The sequence below is a fragment of the Somniosus microcephalus genome, chromosome 1 (genome assembly GCF_052327205.1).
Source record: "Somniosus microcephalus isolate GS21.2 chromosome 1, FLI_Smic_1.0, whole genome shotgun sequence".
Lineage (NCBI taxonomy): Eukaryota > Metazoa > Chordata > Chondrichthyes > Squaliformes > Somniosidae > Somniosus > Somniosus microcephalus.
Window position 1 is genome coordinate 252,013,881 of NC_140987.1, and position 21,814 is coordinate 252,035,694.

General features: G+C 43.0%; 1 protein-coding gene across 3 annotated transcripts in view; it reads right to left on the minus strand.

Moving 5' to 3' along the window:
* Positions 1-20,282, minus strand: part of LOC147124711 (trimeric intracellular cation channel type B-A-like) — a 44,465-nt gene extending 24,183 nt beyond the window's left edge. The window contains exons 1-2 of one of the 3 annotated variants that reach the window (XM_085991974.1): positions 19,839-20,282; positions 1,797-1,953 (exon numbers count right to left, since the gene is read on the minus strand). In XM_085991974.1, coding sequence (XP_085848100.1) covers positions 1,797-1,953; positions 19,839-19,962 — 281 coding nt within the window. In that variant the 5' untranslated portion in view covers positions 19,963-20,282. Of the gene's footprint in view, positions 1-1,796; positions 1,954-19,507; positions 19,547-19,838 lie in introns of those variants that run through there. The other 2 variants (XM_085991980.1, XM_085991985.1) reach the window with 2 other exon arrangements.
* Positions 20,283-21,814: the final 1,532 nt, after the last annotated feature.

The window sequence follows — 21,814 nt, forward strand, 5'->3', positions numbered from 1 at the left end:
TACTGAAACAGAGAGTGAAAGTCACAGGGCTCAGACAGCGAGCATCCTTGAATGCTGAGATAAGTCAGGGAGGGCCAGAAGTGTTGAGTGTTCATTATTTTTATATTACTACAGTACATGAAGACAAGTTATATTGATGGAAATAAGTAATTCCAATCAAAACTAATGCTCTGCATGTTCATCAGATGGGGAATAAAGCAGCTTAATGATTCATATCCAGTCTCGTCTCACCAAGTGATTCCTTGGTCCAACTTTGGATTCAAGAAATACAACATGAGTATCCGGTCCAGATCACAAGGGAATGCTAGTCCCTTGGTTATGCTATCATACAAGCAAATATTAGGGTAGTGAGAGTCAACTCCAGATGCGGAGACCATTTACAGAAGCAACTCATACAACTGAACCAGAGAAGGTGTCTACAGCAAAGCCAAATTCATAACATGTGTATACTGGATTTTTTACATGGAATGTTTGTTGAGGACATTACGGTGCACAGTATTACAGTAATAAAAGAATGTACAGCAAGTTGGGTAAAGGACAGGAAACAGTAGTGGTGAATAGATGTTTGCTGGACTGAGGTATGTACCACAATATCAAAAGACAACAATAGGGAGCATGGTTAACTGTGAAGACAACTGTAGTGGACGTCAGGATGAAAAAAGGTTAGTAGATGTAGCAGATAGATGTCTTGCAGAAGTGAGAGTGGATACATTTTGGGAAGAAAAATAAGAGGGAATAAATATGAATCTTAATCTAATATGTGCACACACTTCCTGTTTCCATTATAAATTTGTATGTGCACATTTATAATAGAAATTGCCTATGTAAACTTGTCAAGCTGTAATTAGACCCTCCAGACAGTGGTGCTGTAGCATCTCACCCTGTACTGCAGAGAAATTGCTATGCTCCAATCCACTCTTATACTCTGCTTCTCAAATAGCTTTAATTTTCCATCTAACTATAAATAATATAAAATGAGAATGGAATGTTATTACTATTAAGTGGGGATTCACTAGATCTGTGTGCATTGTCCAATTATCCCCTGCCTCCTAACCCCACTTCACTTGGTCTTGACTTCCCGTGTGCAACGACATGGGTGACCAACTAGTATACACTAAAATTGTAAAACTTTTTTTAAAAAGTCGAAAAGCAGAGAAACTTAAAGGTTCAATTATACGAATCTTTTAAGGTGAGATGTCAAGTTAATAAAGCTGTAAAATGCATAAGGGTTCCTAGGATTTATAAATAGGGGTATAGAGTACAAAGCAAATAGCAATATTAATCCTGTACAAATCATTAGGTAGGCTGCAGTTCGAATGTTAGGCACCGTAAGTTAGTAAGAATGTCATGGCTATGGAGATGGCAAAGAGTTTTACAACGACAATACCAGAGAATGGAGAAGGCCAAGAAAAAATCTGATCAGGTGTTCTAAATTATGAATGTTTTCACATATTTACTGTAACAAAACCTATTTCCACTGGTCTGTGTGTCAGTAACTAGAGGGCATAAGTTTACCAACAAAAGGAATGAAGGGCGAGATTAGGAGAATTTTAAAAAGACACAGGGGCTGTCAGGACAGTTGTGGAAGCACAAGATTTTTTTTTTTTTTTTTTTTTAAAAAAACAATGGATAAATATCTGAAAAGAAAAACTTAAAATGGTACAGGAAAGCAGGAGATAGGGATTAAATGGTAACTCTTTCAGACGCCAGCACGGACGAGATGGGCCAAATGGCCTCCTTATTTTTAAACGTTGAAAGCCACTAAAAGCCATTATATATTTATTTTCCACACTTACCAAATTACAGAAGCCAGTATTATATTTCTGTTGTTTGTGAAAGGTTCAATGGGAGGTTCGCCTAGAAGTACAGATGCCAGAATTGCTCCACCAAAGCAGCAAAGCATGCCACTGAACCAACATGCAATTGGACTGCGATGTGCTACATCTACGGCTCCTGCAACATGGAATATTGAAACAATATTTTTTAGGATAAGCTTAAATGGCAAAGCAAACATATTTCAATCAAGGTAGTCTATTGTCAATGATTACTGACCAATGAACTAATTTGTATTGTTTTCTATGCTCATGATGGCTACGAAATGCAATAAATATGCTGTCAAATGCCTAGCAATATTTGGAAACATTTCAATATCCAAAGAAAGAAATGTATAAATACAGAACTGTAGATGCTTGGAGTGACGAATAAGGTTAGAATTTACTCTAGGAGTTCAAGTGTCCTCATAAGCTGCAGCTTCATTGGAAGACAAGATGTCGAGGTAAACGATGCTTGTGTCAGTGAATGGAAAATTTCCATTTTTGACACCTAGCTTCAAGCTCTCAAATAAACAAGTCAGATGTAGAAAAAGCTCACTCTACTCTGCCTCAGTAATGCTCCTAGTACACAACCTCATAGTACCAGTATTGAAGAGCACATTATTACATTAATGTTAAGCTTTACACCTGCTATCTTTGCAGCCCATCTGAGCCAGATAAGTCTCAGATATTCTGGACAGTTCTGTGCAATAACTGCACCAAAGCTCACTTTACTTAGGGTCCTTACAACCAAAGACTACAATAACTACAATAAATCCAAACCAAAACACAAAGATAAAAAATGTCTGCTAACCAATTATAATTAGACCCCCTTTTATTATTCTCTACTTTAACAAGATGAGATTTCCTAATACTGAAAATACTCATTTTTAATATTTAATTGTTAAATTTGTTTTTAAATTAATTTTCCATTTAAATTAAGTTCTAAAAAATTTTAATGGCCTTTTTTTCTATCTACTGTAGTATGCTGAGAAAACTTGCTCTGTCAGCAGAAGCACTAAATGAGATTTACCACTTCCCAATGTTAGGTACCCCTCTTCATTTACATCAGTGTCTGGGGTTCAGAAAGTGCGCAGTCTGCGAATTCTCTTAGAAGCATGGGAACTTCCTCCGTTTCCTCAACAGTACTGCCACCAACAGCAAAGCTGAATTCTGAGGCAGCGCTGAAAGTTAAACAAGGTGGTGTTGCTGCCTCTAAAGGTTCACAGAGCCACCAAAAGGGATAATTGTGCCAAAAATTCCAGATGTAGCACCAGCCCTGGCAACATAAACTTCGTCACCAAAGATGCAGGCAGACACCCCTTCTGGCTGCTGGAATCGGAGAGAATCTTAAACTAAAATCAATATACCAAAAATAAAAATACAATTGTTCCTAAATAGATATTGAATTGATAACCTGTGTACACACTTCACACAAAACTGTCTAATTACTACCCCGTTATCCAGCTCTTCACCCCACCCAGTTTCTTCCATCATACAATGCTCTTCCACTTCAAACTTCCCTTTAAAAAAAGTTACTATCAATGACTATATTTTCACTTAACTGTGAACCTAGTACATACACTTACCACAAAATGTTTTATATTAACTAAATGATGCATTATTTCTGGTCAATTCCAGAGTTACCTATCTTGTAGGGTGGTTTTCATCCTCTATATGGAGCAGGAGTAAACACTGGCTGAGCAGAGGGTGGGGGGGGGGGGAAAAACACAGGGTGCAGCCCCTTTAAGACACTGTTATCCGATGATCTTCCCTTTCCCCGTGTCACATACACACACATTTAATACAAAGCAGAGGTGGTGATGAAACCCATTGATCAAGCCACAGTTGTAATTTTGAACATCTCAGCTAAACTTTAATGAACATTTTGTTGGCCAAGAAAATCAGTTGAAGCTAAGTTGTCAAGTTCTGTCACATATTTCCACTGTTATTTTCCTATGCCCTATTAAATAAAAGAATACATAAAATGAGAATCTGTAAAGCCATCGAGACCCTCACAACTCCTTAACTGGATGAGGATTGGCTGCTGCCACTGATTCACAAGTCAAAAATGCAAAATCTGTTAAATCACTGTGGGTCTTCTTTAGGTGCTTTGGTATCTTGTCAGTTACAGCAGTATCCAAGTTAGTCTTTTCCAGCAAAGCGATTAGAATTTTAGCAAGCTAGAAAAGAACCACCTATCTGCATCCCATTTGCATCCCTTCCCTGCAAGAGGTGGCACATTTTATTTTTCATATACACAATATGGGTTGCTATCATACAGGAATGCTGTACTAACAATCATAGCAAAGTTTTGAAGTGGTAGTTTGCAACAGAAAACTCTGGACTCAAGTCCTATACTTGGGAGATTTACTTCATCCAACCAAAAAAAGCAAAGTATATCTGCATTATAAAGAAATTAACCTTTGACTTTTGACCCTTTTAGTTTGATCATGTTAATCAGGCTGTTAAAATTTGACTGCAAAAGTAATTTACTAAGTATATAGTTCACAACATTTAAGTATAGTTCACAAACTGCTGCATTATCACATGCCTGCTGGTGACACTGGTGAGCTTATTAATCATTTTTAAGCAGCACTTAGCGCCACCTGCTGGCACCAAGATACTTCCCACTATATTATGGAGTTATGAGCCCAAATAATTCAATAATTAGAAAAGGAGTCACTATTTTAGTCTTTAATAAATACAGCTAGAAAATAGCCTGTAAGCAAACTTTTTCCCTCATCATCTTCAATGACCACTTATTTTATTTTTTAACCCTTCAGCGTTCTAACTTCTTCCCTAAACATGGTTATATAACTGAAAAAATGTTTCAAATGTGCTTAAATATCTTTGTTGTATTTATCTTTTGTGCTCACTTTGCAACGTTCTATACAACTCCTGAAGTTCTCTTCTATTTGAATGGGGTTTTTTTCCCCCCTCTCTCATTTCCACTTTAGTTTCTTTATTCATATTTTTCATTTTTCCTTTTTCCTCAACTTCGATGGAAGTAAAGTCTAACTGTGCTATCCCCAGGATTCGGTTAGTGGCATTAAAAACAGTCTCCACTTATTCCCTAAAAAACTTATCAAAATGCATTCCCTATAATCTGGACTGCAAACCTCTCAAGTCCCTGGCAAGCACTGCACCTGCTACTGTAGTGATACATTCCAAAGAAGTGGAAATCAGTGGAAGGAAAACAGTCTGCACTGTTTCACAAAGAACAAGACTTGAGAGACCAGATAAGAATCTTGCCTAACCTCACCGAAAGCATACCCTGACAGAGCTATTCTTCACTGGTCCAAAACACACAACTAGTTTAGCCATCCAGCACCAGAACTGACTGGACCACATCAAGCACTAGTGAGGCCTCCCTCACCTCCACCAAAACCATCCTGGAGAGCAAAGGTAACCCACTGTTTCTTTTCTCCAACATCATGAGCCAGATTTTGCTGTGAAACGAGCCAGATTTTGCTGTGAAACGAACAGTAAGTCTAACAGCGCTCACCGTTAGTTATGCGCAAATCGGACAGCAGCTTCCCGTGAGCGCATAGGCGCAATTAAATGCAAAAATCCAGAAGTTGCTGTCCCAGATGCACGCTCCTCCAGAAGCTGCACGAAAACTGCATCACGCCGCCTGGCTCCCCATTCAAATGTATTGCATGGCATGAAATTCCTGTACTGATGTCGTAGACACTGAATAAACTCGCCAGAGAAAATTAAGTCAAGTCATTCCAATTTAGCAGCATTGTAAGTCTTAATTACTGCCAAACAACCTCTCTGGCACTGAAAATTAACTGTTACAATTGTAGAGTCTCATTCCTTCAGCTTTTAATTTTTTTTAAATAACTTTTTCTTTGTCTTTTTCTCTCTCTTAATCCCATCTTTCTTTCCCTCTCTATACCTGATTTGACATTGAATTCACTATTCTAGCTGATACTTCCTGGTTCATACTCGGCTGCTCATTAACTATTCTTCAAGCTGATTGGTCAAGGAGATACACAGTTGCTTGCCCTATTCAGATAGATTCCAGATGCCCTGTAGAGGGCGCTGCACAATTTGGATGCCCCACTGACAGCAACTTGTCATGCAAAACCACATAGAAAGTCTCCAAGCAACTGCAAGACTAATGAATGGCACCGCTCACAGGAAAAATCCGGCCCCATACAGCTTAAAAAACCCTCTCTCCCTGCCCATTTCACCCTCACCAACAAAAAACCACGAGGAACTCATGGACTTGTCACTAAGGAGACCATCTGTTCAGCTGCCTCTGTTGATTCTCCCCTTTCCCATCAATCAAATCTACCCCGTCCTAGCCCTGAACTCATGTCTCTCTCTAATTTTGCTCCATCTCCCTTCATGCCTTCTCCAAGCACATCTCGTCTACAAGACACACTTCCTGCTCCTTTGACCCCATTCCCACTAAATTGCTAACTACCCGACTTCCCTTCCTGGCCCTTGTGCTAGCAGACATTGTAAATGGTTCCTTCTCCCCAGGTACTGTCCCCTTCCCTTTCAAAACTGCCATCATCACCGCTTCCTTAAAACCTAGTCTTTGAAAACTATCATCCTAACTCCAATCTCCTTAATCATCCCAACATTCTTACAGCTCCCAATTTGAATCTCTCCAATTAGGTTCCTGCCCTGCCACATCATCAAAACAGCCCTAACCAAATTCACAAATTACATCCACTCTGACACTGACCGTGATACATTATTCCTCCTCATCCTCTCTGCTTTTGACATATCAACTGCACTATCCTCCACTGTCTGGTTCAATAGGACTGCCCTTGCTTGGTTCAACTTTTGCCTATCAGATTGTAGCCAGAGCATAGCAATGGCTTCTTTTCCCATCACCACACCCATTGCATCTAACATCTATTCTTCTCCCCTTCTTCTTCTTCTTCCTCATTTACATGCTGCTCCCTGGCAACATTATCCATGGGGTCAGCTTCCACATAAACGCTGACGACACCCAGCTCTACTATCCCTGCTTTGGCTCGGTGTTGAAGATGGAACAGGTTTTTAAGCAAGTGTAGGGGCAGGGAAAGGGAAGAGGGGAGGAAAGAACAAAAAGGGAAAGTCTGTGATAGGATGGAAGGCAGGAGAGATTAAGAGACAAAAGGGATGATGGTGCAAGGTAAAAGGAGATGGTAATGGGACAAGTTAGGAAACAAAAGGTGACTCTAGATGAAGTGTAAATGGCAATGGTCTATCACAGACCTTCCCTTATGTTCTTTCCTCCCCTTTCCCTACACTTGCTTAAAAACCTGTTCCATCTCCAACTTTTTCCAGTTCCGACGAAGGGTTATCGACCTGAAACATTAATTCTGTTTCTCTCTCCACAGATGCTGCCTGACCTGCTGAGTATTTCCAGCATTTTCTGTGCTGAATCCTTATTTCAACAATGAAGACACAGGCAGTACAAAGAGCATTATAGGATGGAATGCAGAAAGATGAAAGTTCAGAGGGGTTCTAATTGCTCTTTTTATATTTATAAGATATATAAGAGAATGAAAGATATTCACTGGAGGATAGAGAAGACCAAGGTGTAGTGACTCAACCATTGCACTGAGCGAACTGAAGGTTGCGTGTAGCGAATTGAAGGTTGTGTGTATTGAAGGTCATCAATCCAAGCAATGTGATGAATGTACAGTGGAATCATGAGACAGTGGAAAGGGTTGAATGATGAGTGGAGGAAGCCATTGATATGGAAAAACAATAGAATGGGAGAGAAGGGAGTCCCAGAGAACCTTGGAGTAGATGGAAAATTGAGTCAGCGAATGAGCAATCAGTTGCAGTATAGGAGCGATCCAAGATGGTCACTAGCATAGCCTTGTTGCAGCACTGTGCTTACTCAGTATCAGAGTAAACCATACTTACTGCAGTTATCTGCTCTTCTCGCTCCCACTTTCAAACCAGGAACAGTTGGCAAATTTTTGTTAAGAGTATACAAAAGTAACTTAACGGAAGGATGTTCAGCCAGATTATAAAATCTAAGGATAGTTGAGTACATAGATACCCAATTTGAGCTGGCTATAAACTGCTGGGATGAACTATTACATCAGTTATGGAGGGGGGGGGGGGGGGGGGGTTTGCATGTTGCTGTAAAGATAACATTTCGGTTGAGAAATACCAGTGACAAAGCACACATTCGGTTTAAAACATACTTCAAGTGATAGAAACAGAACATGTCAGGGCCAGTAGTAAAACATGATAAATATTTCAACATGCAAGGCTGACCATTGGTCCTTCCATTTTCCTGCTCATAAGCTTTCAACTTGTCTCACAGAGAGTGATCTTTCCTATCTCACTTCTTGTCAGGATAAACCCTGCACAAACTCATGATGCCATCACAAAAAAAGCTCCTGCCCACCAACAAAATATATAGACAATCGACAGTGACAGATCATCCTAGGGAAGATGCAAGTACTGTACTAATATTGTGTAGTGAAGCTTTTAATGAAGCCCTACTGTTCAAATTTTGAGTAAATTTAACTTACATAAGGAAAACACAATCTTTATAACCAAAGCACTGCAGAACAATATATTTTTTCATACTAGTGCATAACAACAACTTTAGTGCCTTTAAACAGAAAAATATCTGGTTATTGGGTTCTTTTTCTTGATTAGCCAACATATAATTGAAATCTGGCACAATGTACATCATTACTCATGGTCTGCTTAATGTCACAACTTTGATAACATTTGGCATTCCTGCAAAAAAAAAGTTGCTAGTCCAGCAGGCAGGACTCTGGACAAGCATCAGACTAAATGCGAGTAAGCTTGTTATCAAATCTATTGGGTCTGTTTCAAACATCAGTGGACTCCACAGCTATGCCCAAAGTACAGTCTGGGAACCCTTAACAGTTGCTGTCGGAGGCCACCCAGCACACCATCTCACTGCAACAGCAAATGGCAGTGGAGACCCTAAACTAGAAGCACAGCCCAGAGATTTCTATTGTACCATCAAAATTGGCTTTGCATATTAGGCCTCTTTCAGAAGCTAAAAGATAAGCTATTGTGGACGCTCTTGATAACCAGTAAACAAACACTTTGCTGAGGGATTGCTAAAGGACTCAAGACGTATCACCAACAGAGTCTCAAAGCTACTCCTGGCAACCCTCCCAAGATGTACATCTGCTCACACTGGGAAAGACTGCCCGAACTACTGGCTTAAGCCTAGACATCAGCCTTTCACTCAGACTGCCAAAGGCCTATACCAGCTTCCTTGCTAGACAAAGCGGAGATCTAGCTTACACCGCCCCAGCATGCCAACACCAGATGCAGCAATCAGAGGTTGAGAAAGGCAGAATCCTGTCGCTCGTCTTGATTGGATTCAGTCAACCTCAAGTCTCCAAAGCAGGCCATTCAGGTTTGGCCACCATAAAAAGCAGACAGAAGTTCAGAAACTGAAACTTCAAGGATGGAGGGGGCCTAAAGGTAATAAAACCAATGCAGAAGAAATAAGAGTAGGCCATACGGCCCCTCGAGCCTGCTCCGCCATTCAATAAGATCATGGCTGATCATCGACCTCAACCCCACTTTCCCGCCCGATCTCCATATCCCTTGATACCTCTAGAGTCCAAAAATCTATCTTTCTCAGCCATGAATATACTCAATGACTCAGCAAGCACAGCTCTCTGGGGCAGAGAATTACAAAGATTCACAACCCTGAGTGAAGAAATTCCTCCTCACCTCAGTCTTAAAATGACTGACTCCTTATCCTGAGACTAGGCCCCCTAGTTCTAGACACTCCAGCCAGGGGAAACAACCTCTCAGCATCTACGCTGTCAATCCCCTTCAGAATCTTGTATGTTTCAATGAGATCACCTCTCATTCTTCTAAACTCCAGAGAGTATAGGCCCATTCTACACAATCTCAACATAGGACAGCCCTCTCATCCCAAGAATCAATGTCGTGAACCTTTGTTGCACCGCCTCCAAGGCAGGTATATCCTTCCTTAAATAAAGGCGACCAAAACTGTGCACAATACTCCAGGGGTGGTCTCACTAATGCCCTGTACAATTGTAGCACGACATCCTTACTCTTATACTCCAACCCCCTTGCAATAAAGGCCACCATGCCATTTGCCTTCCTTATTGCTTGCTATCTTTGTGTTTCTTGCACGAGGACACCCAAATCTCTCTCAACACCAACATTTGAAAGTTTCTCACCATTTAAAAAATATTCTGCTTTCTATTCTTCCTGCCAAAGTGAACAACCTCACATTTCCCTACATTATACTCCATCTGCCACCTTACTGCCCACTCACTCAGTCTATCTATATCCCTTTGCAGACTGTGCTCCTCACAGCTTACTGTCCCACCTAGCTTTGTATCATCAGCAAACTTGAATATATTACACTCAGTCTCTTCATCTAGGTCACTAATATAGATTGGAAATAACTGAGGCCCCAACACTGATCCTTGCAGCACCCCACAAGTTACAGCCTGCCAACCTGAAAAAGATCTGTTTACTCTCGGTTTTCTGTCCGTTAACCAATCCTCTATCCATGCTACTATGTTACCCCCAACCCCGTGAGCCCTAATCTTGTGTAATAACCTTTTATGTGGCATTTTATCGAATGCCTTTGGAAATCCAAAGATAATACATCCACTGGTTCCCCTTTATCTACCCTGCTAGTTACATCCTCAAAAAAACTCTAAAAATTTGTCAAACACAATTTCCCTTTCATAAAACCATGTTGACTCTGCCTAATCATGTTATGATTTTCTAAGTGCCCTGATACCACTTCCTTAACAATGGATTCCAGCATTTTCCCCGACGACTGAGGTCAGGCTAACTAGCCTGTAGTTCCCTGTTTTTTCTCTCCCTTCTTTCTTGAATAGCGGTGTTACATTTGTGACTTTCCAATCCGGTGGGACCATGCTAGAATCTAGGGAATTTTGGAAGATCAAAACCAATGCATCCACTATCTCTTCAGCCACCTCTTTTAGAACTCTAGGATGTAGGCCGTCAGGTCCAGGGGATTTGTCAGCTTTTAGTCCCATTAGTTTCTCTAGTACTTTTTCTCTACTTATATTAATTACGTTAAGTTCCTCACTCTCATTAGACCCTTGGCTTCCCACCATTTTTGGTATGCTCTTTGTGTCTTCTACTGTGAAGACAGATACAAAATATTTGATTAATGTTTCAGCCATTTCCTTATTCCCCATAATAATTTCTCCTGTCTCAGTCTATAAAAAGGTATCAATGTTTACTTTTGCTACTCTTTTCCTTTTTACATATTTGTAGAAGCTCTTACAATCTGTTTTTATATTTCTTGCTTGTTTTCTCTCATTCTATTGTTTCCTTTATCAATTTTTTGGTCAACCTTTGCTGGTTTCTGAAACTCCCAATCCTCAGGCTTACTATTATTCTTTGCAACATTATAAGCTTCTTTCAATCTAATGCTATCCTTAACTTCTTTAGTTAGCCACAGTTGGATCACTTTTCCTGTGGCGTTTTTGTTTCTCAATGGAATGTATTTTTGTTGAGAATTATGAAATATTTCTTTAAATGCTAGCCACTGCTTATCTACCGCCATACCTTTAAATCTATTTTTCCAATCTACCTTCGCCAACTCACCCCTCATACCTCTAATTGTCTTTATTTAAGTTTAAGACTCTAGTTTCGGACTTAGGCAAGTCACTCTCAAAATTAATGTGAAATTCTATCATATTATGATCACTCTGCCCCAGAGTATGCTTTACTATGAGATTGCCAATTAACCCTGTCTCATTACACAGTGCAAGATCTAAAATAGCCTGTTCCCTGGTTGGTTCCATGACATATTGTTCTAAGAAACTGTCCCAAATGCATTCCAGAAACTCGTCCTGCAGACTACCTTTGCCAATTTGATTTGTCCAGTCTATGAAGATTAAAGTCGCCCAAGATTACTGCATTACTTTTGTTGCATGCTCCTACTATTTCTTGATTAATATTTTGTCCAACGGTACAGCTACTGTTAGGGGACCTATATACTACTCCTACCAGGTTTTCTTCCCCTTGTTATTCCTTATCTCCACCCATACTGATTCTACTTCCTGATCTTCCAAGCAGAGATCCTTTCTCGCTACTGTCCTTATGTCATCCTTTATCAGAGGTTACTGCCCCTCTTTTTCCATTCTGCCTGTCTTTTTGAAACGTCAAGTACCCTGGAACATTTAGTTCCCAACCTTGGCCACCTTGCAACCATGTTTCTGTAATGGCTATTAGATCAAACCCATTTATCTCCATTTGTGCCACTAGTTCGTCTATCTTGTTATCTGAATGCACGAAGCATTCGTAAAGTGCCTTTAATTTAAATTTTTTAACCATTATTCCCCGCTTTGACCTTATTCTCTGCTGCACTGCTACTGTTAAACTCTCTGTCCCTTCCTGTCACACACTGCTTATTTTTACCCAAATCGCTACACTGCTCTATTGCCCCGATCTTTCTCTTTAGATTTCTACATTTTCCCTCACCTGACCCCCTCCACCCCCCCTTTTTTTTTTTTTTTTTTTAAGTTTAAAGCCCTATCTACAGCCCCAGTTATTCGATTAGCCAGGATGCTGGTCCCAGCCCGGTTTAAATGGAGCCCATCCCGACGGAACAGCTCCCTTTCTTCAGTACTGGTGCCAGTGCCCCATGAATTGAAACCCCTTTTTCCCACACCACTCTTTGAGCCACGCATTTAACTCTCTGATCTGCTTGACCCTATGCCAATTTGTGCATGGCTCAGGTAGAAATCCAGAGATTATTACCCTTGTTGTTCTGCTTATCGATTTAGACCCTAGCTCCTCAAACTCCCTCAGCAGAACCTCATTGTTAGTTCTACCGGTCATTGGTTCCTACATGGACCACGACAACTGGATCCTCCCACTCCAAGTTCTTCTCCAGCCACGAGGAGATATCCTTAACCCTAGCACCGGGCAGGCAACACAGCCTTCATGACTCTTTCACAGCTGCAGAGAACAATATCTATCCCGACTATACTGTCCCCTACTACTACCACATTCCTTCCTTCTCCCCCCCCCCCTACTTGGATGGCCCCCATACCACAGTGCCATGCTCAGTTTGCCCATCCTCCCTGCATTCCTTTTCCTCATCAATACAGGTAGAAAGTATCTTGTACCTGTTGGACAAGGTCCAGGGCTGAGGCTCCTCCATCACTACATCCTGGGTCCCCATACCTTCCTGACTCGCAGTCACACCCTCCTCTCCCTGACCACTGACAAACTCTAAAGTACTACTTAACCTAAAGGATTAACTTATTAGGGAGTGAAGAAATCCTAAATGCAATAGCACAGCAGAGAATGTTGTACCGTTAAGGGAAAAACATATTTACATTCTTCAAGCAGGTTGGATATAGTATCTGTAGTGTATGTACCTTTAAGAGATAACTACTTTTACAGCTCCTGTATACTGTAATACCGGCTGTGACCACACCTGTATATAAGCTTTGAGCATGCCTCTGTACCCCCAGTCTTGAGACTACCCTACTCCAGTAAACACCTGTTGATTGTTAAGTTACAGCATCCGTGTAGTTATTTGAAAACATCATACTCTCAGAATCACGGATCTAACAGTAGCGACGAGTGTCAATTCGAATCTACCTGCAACTCTGCATTTCCCTTCAAGGATTCGCTCCGGGAGGGCGGTGGAAGAAAGTCGAGGCCAGAAGCACGGGCGTCGACCACGAGCAACCGCCCAGTCGTCCGGCAGAGAGTGAACATCGCAGGGGAGGCTGTTGAGAGCCGGGCTTGGCTCCCCAGCCACGACGATCCAGCAACAGACTGACAACAGGTACAGCGCAGACCCTTCCCAGACAGCGGCGGCTGGAGCCGGCCGACGGCAGAGAAAAAGCCGAGCAGCGTCGATGGGGTAAGAGAGAGGGTGAAGCGCAGAGGGCGCAGCCGGGGGTTGAAAACCGAGCGGCGTCGAGGAAAAACAAAAGAGAGAGAGGGTAAAGCAGCAGCCGGGTTCAGAACCAAGCGGTGGAAATGGGAAAGGCGCACAGGAAAAAAAAACCGCGCAGAGCACAGCCAGGGCTCAAGGGCGGAACAGTGTCCGCGGGGAGAAGGGAGAGCGCGGGAGACGCCATTAAGCCGCGGAGAAGGAGGAAGAGCGCGGGAGACGCCATTTTTAGAAGCCGCAGCGGAGAAGAAAGGCGAGCGCGGGAAGGAAAGCGCGGGAGACGCCATTTTGTGCCAGCGGAGAAGGGAGAACGCGGGAGACGCCATTTTTGACAGTTAAATCACACCCAGGGATGCCGAAGAGTAGCAGTATCTCTACGTTCGACAATGAAGTCGAAGATTGGGCGACATATGTGGAACGTATGGAGGTGTACTGCAAGGCGAATAAAGTGCCAGATGCTAGGAAAGCACTGGTTTTGTTAAATTCCATGGGTGCAAAAACTTATGGCTTACTGCGAAATCTAATAACCCCAGAGAAGCCTGTGGATAAGAATTTCGAAAGCATAGTAGAAATCCTACAGGACCACTTAAACCCCACACCGCTGCTGATAGCAGAAAGATTTAAGTTCCACAAAAGGAACCAGCATAAAGACGAAAGTAATGCGGAGTACTTAACGGAACTGCGCAAGCTATCGAAACACTGCCAGTTTGGAGTGGGACTAGCAGATACGTTAAGGGACAAGTTTGTGTGTGGGCTTCAAAGTGAGGGAACCCAGAAACGGCTTCTATCAGAAAAGGATCTTACGCTGGAAAAGGCTTTCAGCATGGCAGTATCACACGAAGCAGCCGCAAGGGGCGCTGCAGAGATATAACGAAGACCACAAGAATATGGCACCAATGAAATGTCATATGGAGCAGGGAAGTGTTATCGCTGCGGCAGAACAACACACGACCAGAAGGATTGTTGGTTCAAGGACCAAGTGTGCAGACAGTGCGGAAAAGCAGGACACATAGCAAGAGTCTGCAGGTCAGGGAAGAAAACCAACAGCAAGAAATCCCCACAGGAGAAGTACAAAAAAGGTACAAAAGGTGATGGACAGTAGTTCAGACAAACAGAAAAGTGATACAGACTCCAGAAGCAAGGAGCTGTGTTGTCTGAAACTACATAAGGTAACCAAAATGGAGGATCACCAGACTATCTGGGTCACACTCAAGATAGATGGAGTCCAAGTGAAAATGGAATTGGACACAGGATCAGCCCTAACAGTCATAAACCAAAAGGGACTACAAGCGGCTATTTTCACACATACCCTTGAAAGCTAGAGATTGTCTTGAAGACGTACACGGGGCAAAAAGTCTACCCCAAAAGGAAAAAAGGGTGAAAGTGATATACAAAGGCCAGGAAATACCTAAAATGGACCTATACGTATTGCCAGATGGAGGACCACCACTACTAGGACGTGAATGGATCCGGAAGATACAATTAGATTGGCATTCCATACAGGCACTGAAGGTTGAGGCCAAAAAGGATGACGACGTCACACCTGGACGACTGTCAAAAATGCTAACTGACGCAAAAGAAGTGTTCCAGGAGGGACTAGGAACACAAAGGCATAACAGCAATGATTAAAATAGAGGAAAATGCAAGCCCAAAGTTTCTTAAGGCCAGACCAGTGCCTTATGCGATCAGACCAGCCGTCGAAGCAGAGCTGGAAGGGTTGGAACATTCAGGAGTACTGTCCAAAGTAGACTGGAGCGAGTGGGCTACACCCATCGTTCCTGTAATGAAGAGGTCATTGAGTAATACGCCTGGGGAACCAAAGAAGGTCCGCATCTGTGGGGATTTTAAGGTGACAGTGAACCCAGTCCTTCACACAGTACAATATCCGCTTCCACGAATTGAGGATATTTTCGCCTTGCTATCTGGAGGTAAACACTTCACCAAAATTGATCTAGCCCAGGCGTACTTGCAAATGGAAGTAGAAGAAGCCTCGAAACAATACCTCACGATCAACACTCAAAAGGTCTCTACCAATACAACCGGCTGGTGTTCGGGGTAGCATCGGCTCCGGCTATTTGGCAAAGGGCGATGGATCAAGTCCTGCAAGGGATTCCAGGGACCCAGTGTTATTTGGACGACATCCTGGTCACGGGCGAAAATGACAGTGATCACCTCGCCAACCTGGAGAAGGTGCTCACTAGATTAAAAGGAATATGGGCTACAAGCTAATCGCCACAAGTACGAGTTTTTCCAGAAGCAGATCTCGTATTGTGGCCACGTTATCGGTGAAGAGGGGTTACATAAGTCCCCTGAAAAGATTGAGGCAGTAGTCAAGGCTCCAGCACCAGAAAATGTGACACAACTGAGGTCGTTCCTCGGGCTGGTAAACTACTACCATAAGTTCTTACCAAATTTGTCTACGGTATTACACCCACTGAACACCCTACTGCAAACAGGGGTACCATGGAAGTGGAATGACGAACGTAAACGAGCTTTCCAGAAGTGCAAAGAATTGATCACATCAAAAGAGGTGTTGACCCATTTCAACCCAGCACTACCAATTCGTTTGGCATGTGATGCATCACCCTATGGTATTGGAGCGGTGCTGTCGCACAAATTCCCAGACGGGTTGGAGAGGCCAGTAGCCTTTGCGTCTCGGTCACTAACCTCAGCCGAGCGCAACTACGCCCAGATTGACAGGGAGGCCCTCAGCCTAGTATGGGGAGTAAAAAAATTCAACCACTCTCTGCATGGGCAGAAGTTCACCTTGCTGACTGACCACCAACCACTTGTCTCCATCTTTAATCCAAAAAAGGGCGTTCCGGTGATGACTGCACAACAGTTACAAAGATGGTCCCTTTTTCCTCGGGGCGAACCAATATGAAATAGAATATAAAGGCACGAAACAGCATGGAAACACTGATGGGCTATCACGCCTGCCACTGCCTACTGTGGAGGAAGCACCAGCAGTGGACCCTATCGAGATATTTTATTCGTCAATAATTGAACGATTGCCAGTAACTAACACGGATATAGAGAAGGAGACCCGCAATGATCCGACACTGTCTCGGGTATATGATTTGACGGTGAGGGGATGGCCAACACATGGCGACTCACTGTTGCCAGCATTCTCATCCAGAAGAGAACAGCTGTCAGTATGCCAGGGGACAGTGATGTGTGGATCCAGAGTGGTGATTCCACCCAAGTTAAGGGAGAGAGTGCTAAATGAGCTACATGAAGGTCATCTGGGGGGAGTGAAAATGAAAAGCCTTGCTAGAGCTTATGTGTGGTGGCCGGGGATCGATCAACAAATCGAAGACCTAACCAAGAGCTGCTCAGGATGCCAGAAGGTCCAAAATGCACCACCACATGCCCCTCTACACCCATGGGAGTGGCCCTCCTCTCCATGGCAACGGGTGCATATTGATTTTGCTGGTCCATTCATGGACTCAATGTTCTTAATAGCAGTGGATGCTTACTCGAAATGGCCTGAGGTGATAAAAATGTCCTCAACCACTACAGAGAAAACGATTGCAGTCCTACGGACCATATTTGCCAGGAACGGCTTGCCAGAGCAGATTTGCTCTGATAATGGACCACAGTTTGTGTCCGAAGAGTTTCGGAAATTTATGAGAAGGAATGGGGTAAGGCATTACACATCCACCCCGTATCATCCAGCCACAAATGGATTGGCCGAGAGGTTCGTACAAACCTTTAAAAAGGCGATAAAGGCCATGTGCGACGATGAAATTCCACTACAGCATAAGGTGGACAATTTCCTATTAGCCTACAGAAATGCGACACATGCAGTTACCAACCAGACCCCGGCCATGATGTTCTTTAACCGAAGGTTGAGATCTCGTCTGGATTTGCTCAGACCCAATGTGCGAAGAAATGTTGAGGATAAACAATTCCAGCACATCAATGAGAACCCGACAAGGAGCTTCAATGTAGGACAACCAGTCTTGGCCCGTGACTACCGAACAGAGAAATGGCAACCTGGAACGATATGCACAAGGCAGGGGCCATTAATGTACACAGTGGATGTCGGGGAGAACATTGTGAGACGCCACGTCGATCAGATCTTAGCGTCACAGGAACGAGTCAACCCCATGTCTCGAGTACCTGGGGATGAACCCGACATACTGGTAGCATCTACCTCAGAACCAGTAGCAGTGGAAACTGATGAACTAACCGACGAAAAGGGGCCAGAATCGCCTCCGCACCAAGAACAAGAACCTCAGGAAAGGCGCTATCCAGAAAGGATCAGGAAGCCGCCCCAAAGACTGAATCTATAAATGGACTATTTTTGTTTAATGTGCATGTTTAAGTGTTAATTGTTATTTGAATATTATGGGTACTGCTAATCTAAAAGGGGAGGAATTGTAGTGTATGTACCTTTAAGAGAGAACTACTTTTACAGCTCCTGTATACTGTGACCACACCTGTATATAAGCTTTGAGCATGCCTCTGTACCCCCAGTCTTGAGACTACCCTACTCCAGTAAACACCTGTTGATTGTTAAGTTACAGCATCCGTGTAGTTATTTGAAAACATCATACTCTCAGAATCACGGATCTAACAGTATCCAAGAGGAACATTATGTAGGCAACATCAAAAATATCTTAAAGTGTACAGTCCCTCATAATTTTCCATTAAATGAAATATGCCTGGTCATGGAAAACCTGCTCACAGCACATTGCATCCGCACTTAATTATATCTACCATCTCACAGGTAAAAATGTACATTTTAATTTAACATACATTTATTAAATCTTGTAGAACATATTGGTTAAAAAATGTGGGCAATGATGTGACGCAATTGTAATAGATTTCCCTAGCCTACCTATAATGTGCAGATTTAACAGAGATAGGACTTGACCATACAAAGAATTGATACTGGTATGGCAAATAGAGAAATATAAAATATCAATAAATATATTTATAAACACAATATATTTTATAACATGTACTGTATAAAGGATACCCAGCAGCAAGTCAATTGTATGCCTAATGAAATCAAATCATGAAAGCAAAGTTCCAGTTATGAATGTTAGTGAAAATGTAATTACTGCCTTAAACTCCCTGCAAACCATTTTTTAAAGATTTTCTAATACATGGTGTGTAGTTTAATTCCTGTAAGACAATGATAAATGAAAGGACAGTAAACATGAGTGTTAGGATCTAAAAGTATGATGTATTGTGACAAAGTTACTCTCCTACCCAACAGCAGATCTTTACACAAAAACCAACCACTGCCCAAGCTCACCTACATTGAAAAATAACTCAAGGGAAGTCGCTTGTACATGCGCCCACTAATTACTAGTCTGCACAAAAATATTAATCTTCAAAAACAAAAAAAAACCCTGAAATTACAAATTCATGGACTAAAATGGGAGAACAAATCTCTCCGAAAAAGGCCCCGAGTAATTTTAGAATTGCCCGTCAAATTTGGCTCTGCCATAAATTCACTTGGACTTGGTGCCAAACAGAACTGAATTGAACAAGCAGAGAGAACTCTCCTTCAGGAATATAGAAATAATAACTCCGTTAGATCTCCGTCACCACTTCCTCGTTGGTAATTTCGCCGTCTTCCCCCTTGGTTTTCCTGCACTACTCGTCTGCGGGAAAAAAAATGCAAGTGCGCAGGTAAATCTGCTGCGTCGTTCCAGCATTCTAATTTTTTTTAGTTAATTTAAAACTACTCGCTGTGTGCGAGTCGAGAGTGCACCCCGCCGTGGCTCCCGGCAAGGAAACAGTTTACACCGGTGTCACCCAGGGATCCCGCCTTCACCTGTTTAAAACAAAGATCCAGGTGAGAACCACAAAGGCGAACAAGCCCAGATGGCGCGTTAAAGCCACGCCCCCTCCGTGCGATCGACTGATCAATCCCATCATGCCATCGCGAGCGAGCCCTGGTGACTCATCAAAACCACGCCCCCTTCTCTGACAATTGTCTGCAACGCCCTCTTCTCCCCCTTCCGCGGCCGTGGCGGTTCATCAAAGCCACGCCTCTCCCCTTTCGCGCGAACCCCAGCGGCTCATCAAAGCCCTCCGCCCCCTCCTGACAATTGTCTGCCGCCCCGCGCGCGGCTGTCCGTTACGCTATCTCGGCGCTTCCTCACCTGGTTGTTCCTTCAACTTCATGATGGACAGGGTGTAATGAGCCATGTCGAAGAACGGGTACATGGAAATCCTGGAAAACTGCATGACGAAATTGGTCAACCCCAATGTCGACACAATGTCCATCTTGGCCGTTATTTCCTAACACCTTTACATAAAACAATAAAACCCAGCTGTGTGGAAACGGCAGGGGAAGGACGTGCCAATAGAGCACAGCGGCCTACCGTGTCGTATCGAGTTACCGGCGATAATCCCCGAGTTTACACAAGTGTGTGTCAAATGTCTCGCGGGCTGCGATCAAACGGAAGAGGTGAGGCGAAGCCACTATCCACCAAGCAATGCCTGAGGTAATTTGGCTTTAGTCTCCTCTCTCTCTTTCTCGGAGTTTTCCATCCGGGTTTTAAATGGAGAGCGGAGCCCGCGAGCGGCGGCGCGCGCACCAAGCCTCAAACGGAAAAAAAACCGCACACGGGAAGTAGCAGCGGGACACTGCGCATGCGCCACAATCTATGGCCAATCGGCATCCCGTCATCATCCACTCTGCATAGAATCATAGAATGAAACAGCACAGAAGGAGGCCATTCGGCCCATCATGCCTGTGGTGGAGCCATCCAATTAGTCCCCCTCTGCTTCCCCTTTCCCCATAGCGCTGTCATTTTTTCCCCTTTTACATACATTGGCCCTGAAATTGTGGGCGGCGGCACAGCTAAAGAGTATGCCTTCTGACCTCCGAAAGAGATCCACACTTGCCTGTTGCGAGGCCCCCTTTCAGAAACTTGCATTGTTCCTCTTTTGGTAGGACCAATCAAAAATAAACAAATAAACTGTAACTAATAGAACTTTACATAAACGTTAATAAATCAAATTAGAAACTTGCATTGTTTCGCTGCGGAGTCGGGCGCAGTGTAGTGACCCAGGGGCGCACCATAGGATCACGTGGGGCGGTGCGCCAATCAGGAAACAGAAATCTCCAATGCCCATTCGTGAATTTTTAGTTTCACTCACCCCAGTTATTATATTAATAATTTAATTAGTCTGTCATTCTTGATAGATGGTTTTCACTCTTTCTGTATTTGTCTCCGTGAGTTGTGTTGGGATCAGGAGATAGTTAGGTGGATATAGATAGTTATTTTGAAGATTTTTTTTATCATGACAAGTATATATTTCAAACTGCTGCATATCCCCCCCTCCCCTTACACTGTGCAAACAGGCTCAAGCGCCTGTTTGCACCAGCCATAACATTTTTCTGTGTTAGTGGGCAATTAGCCCAACTCTGAGTGAGCAATAAGGATTTCACAGTCGTAGTGGATGATCTGTCAAGTCGGAACTTGACAGATTGCAAGTTCGGGAAATCCCGAACTTGCGGTCAATTTCAAAGGTGGTCTGACAGTGTACTCTGAGAGTATGCCATCATACCAACCACAAATTCTTCCCCAATGAGTCTACAGCACAGAAAGAGGCCATTCAGCCCAACGTTTGTGCTGCACACAAGCCTCTTCCCACCCCAATTCATCTCACTCTATCAGCATATCCTTCTATCCCTTTCTCCCTCGTGTTTATCTAGCTTCCCCTTAAATGCATCTGTGTGTTTTATAATATGGAGACCAGATCTGTGCACAGTACTCCAAATGTGGTCTAACCAAGGTTCTATACAAGTTTAACATAACTTCTCTGCTTTCAATTCTATACCTCTAGAAATAAACCCCAGTGCTTGGTTTTTTATGGCCTTATTAACCTGCGTCGCTGCTTTTAGTGATTTGTGAATCTGTACCCCGAGATCCTTTTGCTCCTCTGCCCCATTTAGACTCTTATCCAAACACTATGTGGCCTCTTTATTCTGTCTACCAAAATGCACCACCTCACACTTGTCTGTATTGAAATTCATTTGCCAATTACACACCCATTCTGCAAGTTTATTGATGTCTTTTTGTACTTTGTCGCAATACTAACAGTTTGACACTCACGACTAGTGGTTCTA